This window comes from Nannospalax galili, unplaced genomic scaffold (genome assembly GCF_000622305.1).
Source record: "Nannospalax galili isolate Female #2095 unplaced genomic scaffold, S.galili_v1.0 scaffold384, whole genome shotgun sequence".
Classification (NCBI taxonomy): domain Eukaryota; kingdom Metazoa; phylum Chordata; class Mammalia; order Rodentia; family Spalacidae; genus Nannospalax; species Nannospalax galili.
Window position 1 is genome coordinate 2,579,815 of NW_008352648.1, and position 10,994 is coordinate 2,590,808.

Sequence of the window (10,994 nt, forward strand, 5' to 3'; positions counted from 1 at the left end):
TTTTAAGAAAGAAACTAGGGGCAGGGGTTGGCATATGTAGTTTTCATTAGTGAAGTCCAATAGCTGCCAGTGACCAATGGTGAAACAGAAGTACTGATGGTGTAGAAATCAGAAGTTCCCTTAAAAGTAGAAATTCAAAAAGAAAAGGTAAATCCTGTTGTAAAACTTTCAGAATGTTCTTTAGGTAGAATAGTAAATTGGTGTGTCTAGTAGATACCTCTTAATGTTTTGTGGTGAACGTTCTGACCTATGTCTTAATGTAAACTGAAATTCGCTTTACTTTTTAAATCTAAGTAGAAAAATGAAGTTTTAGACTATTAAGTGTTAATGCAAAATCAAACCCATAGCAGCATTAAAATGGTGCAGAAAAGCTTGGAAAGACTAGCATTGTGGAAGAATTTCTAGTGTGAAAAGCCAGTACAGTTATACCCCATTATCTGAGGATGTATCCTTCTCAGACCCCCAGTCAGTGCCTGACATCACAAATAGTACTAAATCCATTTACACTGTTTTTTCTTATGCATGTGTACCTATGATCGTTTTATTTAAACATTAGGCATAGTGTGTTTAATGACTGTAACAGTAGTTCCTAGTGACTTCAGCATACAATTTTTCTTCCCCCTCGAAGTTGAGACTTTCACTTAAAAGGAGTTACTTTATTGCTTCTCTTTGGCATATCATAATTGCCAGCAAAACTACTTCTCACTTTAGGGCGAGTATTAAGTAGAATATTTCTTGAAAACACATTATACTTAATAGTTGGCCTAATGGATAACAGATGGCTGGTAAGTAACTAACAATTAGGCAGCATATGCAGCCTCTGAACAAAGAATTTCGCATCCAAAGTGTAGTAGCACAAGATTTCATCATGTTTCAGAAGCATACACAGTTTAGAATTTAGGAATTGTTTATTTCTGGCGTTTTCTGTGTAAATTTATTAGATACAGTTGATCTCAGGTAATGCAACTAACAAAAGCAAAAAAGCACAGATAAAAGAATTATTGTGCTATGTGTTGTTTTTCCCTAAGTACCCTGCTCTAAATTAACTTTAAAACATTCTAGGAGTTGGGGCTCGAGAGATGGCTTATTGGTTAAGAGCACTCGCTGGCTGCCCTTACAGAGGTCCCAGGTTCATTTCCCAGCACCCACAGGATGGCTAACAACCGACTGTAATTCCAGTTCCAAGGGATCTGACTCCCTCTTCTGGCTTCTACAGGCATTGCATGACATAGGTGCACTTAATTACATGCAGGCAAAACACACAAAATAGAAATTATTAGTTTTAAAAATAAACATACTAGGAGTTAAGCATTCCATTTCTTCTTGGATGCCAAAGTTTACAGGCCCTGCCCTAGGATAGTACAGAGAGGAGAGGTTTAATTTGTGCTGGGTGAAATAGTTTTTTTGAAATAAACTATCTCCATTGCCTTGATTTTATTGAAGGTGAAGGAATGATTTTGGAGGGCTGCATCGATCTCAAAAAATGAATCAAGAGCACAGTTGTGAGGAAATAACAAAATTTATGATTAATAGGTTAGAACAGATTTAAGACTCACTGTATGTCTAGATATGTAGAACAACTTTGCTTAAAAATTAACTAGAACTTTTATCTCATAGATTTTCAGATTTTGGTTTTAACAAATATGCACATTGAATTAATCATTTATCAGTCAGGTGTTGAATGCCTGTTGTCATTATCATCCTGGATGTTGAGGTTGCAAAAGTAGAAGCCATAACCATAGGTAATAAATTAATTTATAAAAGGCAACTCCCTGCTTCTTGTCTCTTCTTCAAATATAACACTTTTCATCCCATCAGTGATGGCTTTTTTAAAAGTAGGCAACGTTTAACCAGAATATTAAATAACACATATTATCTGATCTATGGGATTTTTCAGACCTTGTCAGAACTTGGTAATTATTGTACATTCTACCCAATAGAAAATCTTTCAAGAGGAAGGTCACGTAAAAATAAAGCCAAGAGGTTAAATAGCTTCTTGATTATTCTTGATTGGAAACACAAGTGTTCTTAAGTAAAACCAGTTATTTATGGTCCTTGATTAATGCTGCAATTTAAATTATTTAGCATTGTGCTGCTGCATCTCCATATCCCAAAAGAAAACAAATATGTGAACTGTTGCTAAGAAAAGGAGCAAACATCAATGAAAAGACTAAAGAGTAAGTATATTTTAACAGTTACATGTTACTGAGATTTAGTTGTTTTGAAAAATATACTCAATTTTGTGGCTGACTTTTTCTCTTTAAGATTCCTGACTCCTCTGCATGTGGCATCTGAAAAAGCTCACAACGATGTTGTTGAAGTAGTGGTGAGGCATGAAGCAAAGGTATACCCCATTTCTGGTATCTTTGGTAACCAGTGACGTTTTCTATTTAGTGGATGAAATACACAACTCTTTAAACTGTTCCTCTGTCATAAATATATTTTTCTCTTATTCTTCACTTAAAAACAGTTCTGAGCTAGGGAGATGACTCAGTGGGTAAAGCACTTGCCATGCAAGTGGCATGAGGACCCAAGTTCAGATCCCCAGAAGCCACTTAAAGCAATACATGGTGGCACGTGTCTGTAATCACAGTGTCGTTGGGCTAGATGGGATGGATAGAGGCAGAAGATAGCCCTGAACTTGCAGGCCAGCTCTCCTAGCACATACAATGGTGAGCAAGAGACTTGTTTCAAAGTAGAAGGCAAAGACCAACACCCGAAGTCTTTTGACCTCCACACATGCATTGTGGCACGCACACATCCATACATAGATTTAAAAGCAAACGACAACAACAACAAAAAAAAACTTACGGGTAACTTTTCCTGAATCTATTTTGGTGGTGGTAGTAGGAAATTTATATATTTATTCATATGTTCGTTATTCTTATATGTCCTTCCTTTTCCACTCCTTTTAACCACATCCCACTGATCAAAGTTACCTTTAACAACTTTTTCTTAACAGTACACAGTCCAGAACACCCCTAGCAAGACACATAGAATTCTGACCTAACCTATCTTAATACTAATTGTCTTTTCCTACTCATATCTGTAATTCATTGGTTTACCATGATGACTCCTATACCAGCAACAATCTTTTACCTTCTGCCATTTCTGTAACTTAACCAAAGAACTTGAATAGAAGCAAGTAAATAATTTTATTGAAAACAGCATTTCTAACAATGTTGATTAATTAGCATCCTTTAGTTGGCATTTGTACACAGAGCATTTTGTTCATTTGAATTCTGCTTCCATCAAACCTAAATCATTTTCTTACCCAAAATTTAAAATATACTTAGAAATTTAAAATATACTTAGTAAGGGTCTGGGGAAATGGCTCAGTGGGTAAAAGCACTTGCCATGCACTCCTAACTACCTAAATTAATCCCCAGAACCCATTCAAAAAGCCAGATGTGGTGGCATGCATCTGTAATCCCACCACTCCTACTTCGAGATGGAAGACAGAGACAGGGAAATGAAGTTCACCAGCCAGCTAACAAAGTGGCAGAAACAATAAGTGAGACCCTGCTTCAACAAGATGGAAAGGCGAGAACCAACGCGCACGCACACACACACACAGAGACACACAGATCTTTAATTTAAAAATAATAAATGGTATGTATAGCAGAAATGACAGCCATTTCCAGTTTTTATCCAAAGATTTTTTTTTTTTTTTTTGCCTTCAAAGAAAACATTTAGTAGAAGTTCAATATATAATTAAGAAGTGGAGCTGCTCTGGATGAAGGGAGAAGAAAGGAACAGAGAACTTTGAGAGGCCCCTGGGACCTTTTCCTAACTGGGTTTTGCAGATTCATTTTCTTGGGTTTCTACTCACTCAAGGAATCATTTAAAATTTTTTTATTTCTTTTTCTGTTACCTTTAGTGTACTAATCTTTCTTTGATTTCGGGAGTTCTTGATAATGTATAATTGTGATTCTCCCCCCCCCCCCACTGTAATTATTGAATAAAATAAAGTTTATTTCTGCTTGACTGTTCGGCATCTCTCATTTGTCTCTCTGCTCTGTACCTTTTCATTAATGGCTTTTTTTTTTCCTCCCTCATATGGTGTACTGGAAGAATACCAGGTAGCATGTTAAAATTTGAGTTGTGAAACGCAGTGACACTTGTGACTAAAGACCACTCACTTACTTTTACCCAGGACTTAGAGATTTCTGAAAACCCAGAATTTAGAATTAAGACTGAAGAACTCCCAGGCAAACCATGACAATTGATCACCCTAATCTTAACACAAAGTAGTACCCAAATAAAGCTTTCAAGTGATGGTTTTCACTGAGATGTGGTTTGGGTATATGAGTTGCTCAATTGCTCTGATCATTTTAAATAGGTCTTTCATATTCTGTAAGAATGAAGAATAGATAATTTATATTCTAGTTTTGCAGTCATTGAGATGTTGCTGTATACCTCTTCAAATAGTCTCTGACTCCATGAGTATTAGTAATACTTGGCTAATGTCTCAAAAAAACAGTGCACCTGGGGCTGAAAGATGGCTCAGAGGTTAAGAACACTGGTTGTTCTTACAGAAGACCTAGGTTAGAATCCCAGCACCCACATGGCAGCTAACAACTGTCCGTAACTCCAGTTCCAGGGGATCTGGCAGTCTCTTCTGTCCTCCACCAGCATTGTATGACACGGGTGCACATACGTACATGCAGGCAATACATGCATGCATATAAAATAAAAATAATAAATAAAATATTTTTTAAAAAACCAGTGGACCACAGGATCCTAATTTATTAGTTGTGTTTTGAGGAACTATTTCCGTGTTGGGGAGGCAGGGTGGAAGTGATATAGTCTTATTGGTGATTTTTTTTTTTTCTTGTGAAGAATTTCAAAGATGCAGCCAAATTGAAAGACTTTTACAAAAAAAAATAATAATAATAGTAATTATATACTCACTATCCAGACACTGTCACCAACATTTTACTATGTTATATATCAGCATATCTTTTTTTTGACACGTTTCAAAGTAATTTGTAAATTACACATACCCCTAAATACTTCAGTGTGCAGATCAACTAGAGTTGAGTTTTTCTTTGGATACAAAATTTATGTGGGGTGAAATGCACAAGTCTTCAGTGTACATTTGCTGAATCTTGACAAATACAACTGTGCACCAAAACCTATTAAGATAACATGGGCTAAGATGGAATTGGGTTGGGAATGACTGTCTTAACATCTAAGGCCATGAGTTCAGTTCCCAGCACTGTGATATATTTATCACATATAATATATATATCACAGTGCTCCATCTCAGGCAATCTCCACTTCTACGGATTTTAATGTTTCCTGACATGAATCACATTTGCTTGTTCTCCTTTTTTTTCTATTTAGTATAATGTTTTGGATATTCATCAACAATTGCTTTATATTGCTGACAGGTATTCCATTGTGTGGTTATATAATGTTTATCCAGGTCATATTTTATGTGATAAATCAGAAGATTAAATCAGTAGAAGTAAATAACACTAATTTACCTGTTTGTTGCTGACTTTTGTGAATCTTGGGGTTAATCTTAACATTTCTGAACCTCAGAGACCCATAAAATTTATGGATTCAGCTTTTAGCCTATGTCTACCCCTAAATAGGGGAATTTTTAAATGGTTTACTTGATACCCTACATTTTTTTTTAACCCAAACCTGAAGCTTCCTTCTAATGTCAGTCTTCATTAGTTGGTGAATTTATACTCTAAATTTTTGCAAAAAATTTCTTAGTTTGCACTGGATAGTTACTTTCCTTAAAAAAAAAATTGAGATTTGTAGTAGCAAATGTTAAATGCAGAAATGGACGGTTTAAAATTATGCATCATAGGCTGATTTTAATGTTTTCTGCATTGTTAAGGTTAATGCTTTGGATAGTCTTGGACAGACATCTCTTCACAGAGCTGCACATTGTGGTCATCTGCAGACCTGCCGCCTGCTCCTGAGCTATGGGTGTGATCCTAACATCATATCCCTTCAGGGCTTTACTGCGCTCCAGATGGGTAATGAGAATGTGCAGCAACTTCTTCAAGGTACCAAGTGCTCCCATGATACTCATTTTTAACTAACCTTTAAGATTTTTCATGTATCAGGTGTTGGGTGTAGGAGTTGATAATAAAAAGAAAATTTTGAGAACTGTTGGCTTTCTTAACTCACTATACTTCATAACCCACTGTCATTGAATTACAACTATGATTTTGTTCCAGTAGCATTTTTCTGCCTAGTTTCTCTTAGTAAACAGAAGGCACTCAAGTTTTTGTCAAGGAAACTTTAAAAAGTTTTTTAAACTGAGCATGGTAGTATGCCCCTTTAATACCAGCACTGGGGAGACTGAGGCAGGAAGATCAAGTTCATTGGCACTCTTGATTATATAATGATACCCTATCTTGAAAAAAGAAAAAGAAAGCCTTTAAAAACTCTTGTCAATCAAGTAAGATGTAGTAGTTGCTACTTTTGGGGGGACGGGGGCTTGTTTTTGTTTTCTTGGTCTTTTTGAGACAGGGACTCCCTATAGCCCCAGGTAGCCTGGAACTCACTATGTAGACAAGGCTGGCCACAATCTCACAGAGATTCACCTGCCTCTACCACCCAAGTGTTGGGATTAAACATGTGTACCACCATACCCAGCAGCTACTTGTTTTAAAGAAAGGAAAACATTAAAAGGTAAGGATCTTATAGTAGCCCTAGTGATGGTTGAATGTATCTGACAGCTGGGAATGTGACCTATACCTGTAATTCTAGCACTTGGAAGGCTGATGCAGAAATTATCTTTGCCTATATCTCGGTGGGGGGGGGGGCTCTTTTTCTTGAGATAGGGTCTCTCACTATGTAGCCCTGATTGGCCTGGAACTCAGTATATTCAGACTGGCCCCAAACTCACAGAGATCCACCTGCCTCTGTCTCGTTGAGTGCTGGGACTAAAGGTGTGCCACTACCACACCCATCATGTCCAGTTTTTATTAGCATCAAATGTAGAAACTTTGAGATCCAAAGCTTAGATAAGGTCTGGGGATGTGGCTTAGTTGGTCGAGTGCTTGCCTGGCATGCACAAAGCCTGGCTTCAATCCCCAGAGCCACATAAAACTAGATGTAGTGACTCATGACTGTCAGTTACTACTTTGGAGGTGGAAGGTATTGTATAGCCCAGGCTGGACACAAACTTCCTATTGTGTCCAAACTGATCTTCCTGCCTCTACCTCCCAAGTGCTAGGATTACAGGCATGTGCCAGTATGACAATTAAATATATTTTCTTCTGACATGCATTTTCACTATGAGTCTTTCCATTTTGTCCTTTGCTTTATAACTTTTTAATACTTAAAACTTTTTAATAATATTCTGTTTGCGCCTGATAAAAAGTTTATTTAAGAGAGAGACATAATTTATCTGTTTTAGTTCTTTTTTAAGTTTAATTTTTTTTATATCTGCTTATATGTTTAATCTACCTGAAGCTTGTTGTAGATACTCTCTTCTCTGAACTTTTGAGTTGTAAGACCCAACAATTTCAAACCTGAAAATGACTTTAGCTATTTCCTAATCCAACCTCACTTTTTAGAATTGAAAAAAAATCTGAGGCTCAGGAAGTTGAAATGATTTGTCCCAGGTCAAATAACTAGTTAATGGTAGAACCATGTTTAGATTTCTGCCGGCGGCTTTCCTGATTTAATGCTTTACCCATGTTCATACGTGACTTGGTTATAGAGCAGGCCAGCTTTCATTATCTGTGTTGTTACGTTGTACTGTTTAAAAGACATTTTATAATCAGCACACTTACATATTTTGTTCAGTATTTATTCTCAAAAATTTTTAATAGCTCTAGTATCTCCCCCCCCCACCTGTGGAGATTTCTTATATAGGCTAGTGAACTGAAAAACAAAACAAAAAACCCTCTACTTTTTTACATAATGCCTCCCTTGAAGCTTGGTCTCATTTTCTACATAGAAGTTGATCACTCTTTTTCTTTCCTTCTTAGAGGGTATCTCCTTAGGTAACTCAGAAGCAGACAGACAGTTGCTGGAAGCTGCAAAGGCTGGTGATGTAGAAACTGTAAAGGTAAGGTAAATCTTATGTTGACCTTGGGTTTTTATTTTGGCATTGTTTAATAACTACTGTTATAACAAAGAGCATTACATGTGCCTTGCTTTAAAAGAATAAAAATACCAATTCTTCTACAGATAAGGTTTCATATATATTTTAGTAAATAGCACATTCACAAATTTAAGTAATCTTCATTAGTGCCAAATGCTATTTGCTTAAAGAACTTACTCATTTGTCCCTTTAAAAAAAGAATTCAGTATGGACCAGGCATGGTGATGCATACCTATAATCCCAGCACTAGGTAGGCTAAGACAGGAGGATCATGAGTAAAAGGCCGACCTGGGCTATCTAGCAAGACCCTACCTACAAAACCCAACAAAAAGGTGTGTTAGGTTGCTGTCCATTACTGCTTATATATTACACTTAAAACAAGGGGAAAACCACGTCACTTCTGTACATGTTTCTCGTAGTTTCATTTGTTTACGCCCTCTACCTATGGAGAGCCATTGTTTGTACCATATTATCACAGTGTTGCCTTTTCTCAGAGCCATTCAGCTTCCTCGCCACTTGGACTTAACAATTTTTTTTTTCCCTGGGGCAACCAATTTTACTTCTTGTCTATCCCATCTCCTACAGAGGTTTTTACAGAGTGTAATCTTTCCTCAGATTCTGTTTTGACATGGACCGTACACATAAATGTAATGTCTTACTGCCTATACTAAATATTCCAGGTATATTGTATATCCAGGTAAATAAATCAAGAGCAAGACTTTTACAATTTAGTATAAACTAGAACTTAACTCAGCATTTTTCATGAATTTAAGTAATTCTTCAGTGATGCTATAATGTTATTTTAGTTTAGAGAGGGGCTAGGGAGATGGCTCAGTTGGTTAAGAGCACTGGCTGCTCTTCCAGAGATTTCCTGGATTTGATTCCCACTAATATGCTGGCTAAATTTGTCTAATTTGTGGCAGAAGAGTAATTTGAAGTAGTTTCACAGAATTTCTGTATGGTAGGTTTTCTTTGATTTATATAGTTTTTTTTTTTTTTTTTTAAAGAAATACAAATGTTGGTCTCATTCTAGAGCCCTGGGAACGTTTATCTACTGATCTTTTAAGTGGTCTTTCTGATTTTTTTTTTTTAAGATGGGGTCTCTCTGTAGTCCCAGCTGGCCTGGAACTCACTATGGAGACCAGACTGGCCTCCATCTCACAGAGATCTGCCCACCTCCTAAGTGCTAGGATTAAAGGCATGCACCACCACACCTGGTTTTTTTTTAAAAGCTAAACTTTAGAAGGAGCCTAAAGGAAGAAGATAAGAAGTTGAAACAGGATTGGACTTAGAAAACTAAATAATGCCATTAAGTTAAAGAAAACCCATTTTGCCTGTGATAAGCCTTAGTCTGTCTTCCTTGCTCTATGATCCTAAAAATCACTTAGAAATTTATCTCCATCAGCCTTTCTGTTTCTATCTCTTGATATGTGACTCTTTGAATCTGTAGGATAAAAACATCTGTATATTACCCAGTGAACACTGATGTTCATTTATGCTCATTTATTAGTGATCCATCACGTTTCCATAATTTAGTGGAAAGCTATATTAGCTGCCTGTCTTGTTGCTGTGTTAAAAATACTTCACAAAAACAACTTAAGGAAGGAAAGGTTTACTTTGTCTCACAGTCCAGCATGCTGCCCATCAATCATGGAAGGTTTAGCAGCAAGAGCCTGAGGAGCTGGTCCTATTACATCCATACTCAGGAAACAGAGAGAGATGAATGGTGGTACCCAGCTCACTTTTCTCCTTTTAATCAGTCCAGGACTTCAGCCCATGGAATCGTGCCATCTATAGTAAAAGGAAGTCCTCTCACCTCAGTTAGCCAAATCTGGATAATCGCTTAGAGGCGTACCCAAGAGACTTGCCTCCTTGGTGATTCTATATCATGCATATTGACAATATTAGCTATTAACAATACCTAATATTAGAAAACCTATCTCAGAATGGACGAAATTAAAATGAAAAGTAGTTAGTAAAATGACTAGTGACAACTACCACATCTAGCAACAACTGACATATGGAGCACTTATTCCTAAGGCCCAACTCTAGACCCACTGAAATATCTCTTGAATGGGACCCTCAGTTGGCATATCTAGCACTTATTTAGGAAGTTCAGTGACAAACTCCCCATGGGATAAACCTGATAGGTGGCTCTTTGAGTTCACTGAGTTTAAGTTATCCTTGTTTTTAAGGTAGGATATGTAAAAAGGAAAGTGTTTTGTTAATAGTGATTGACTCCTTGAGCATTGTAATCTATAATGTTTCTTCCCCAAGATTTTCATGCATGATACTTGAGTACTTTGAGTCTTACTTTTGAGTGAACCTTTCTCAACTAAGCTTACTCATCTGAACCAAAGAACACAGGAAAATATTTGAGTGATAATTTTCATAGTCCTCCAAGAATAGTACATAACCAGTAACATTTTATTACTTTATTCATTACATACAGAGTAGTTTCATCCATCAGGTTATATAATTTATTGGATTACCTATATTAGTTGGTTGTCATAAGTATGGTTCCTTGACCACTAGTATCACCTAGAAACTTTCTAGAAATGTATAATTTATAAGCCCTAGACCCACAGAGTTATAAAGTTTGAGTGTTGAGGCTGGAGAGATAGCTCAGCATTTAAGAGCACTGTCTACTTTTGCAGAGGCCCTGGGTTCGATTCCCAACACCCACATGGTGGCTAACAACCATCCGTAACTCCAATTCCAGGGGATCCGATGCTGCCTTCTGACTTCGTCCGGCATTTCACAGCACAGGTGCACTTACACACCTGCAGGCAATACACTCATACACATAAAATAAAAATAATAAATAAATTAAATAAAAATAAAAGAATAAAGTTTGGGCATAAGTCAACCTCAATTTAAAAGTAATATTGAGACCAAGGAAAGAGATTCA

At 36.7% G+C, this 10,994-nt stretch overlaps 1 protein-coding gene across 1 annotated transcript in view; it reads left to right on the top strand.

Annotated features, from left to right (window-relative positions):
* Tnks2 (tankyrase 2) overlaps positions 1-10,994 on the top strand; it is a gene marked incomplete in the record, with an annotated part of 76,202 nt that overhangs the window by 32,880 nt on the left and 32,328 nt on the right. Inside the window, 4 exon segments of the mRNA XM_008849602.3 lie at positions 2,086-2,177; positions 2,266-2,344; positions 5,858-6,029; positions 7,968-8,047. Of these exon segments, the coding sequence (XP_008847824.1) occupies positions 2,086-2,177; positions 2,266-2,344; positions 5,858-6,029; positions 7,968-8,047 (423 nt within the window).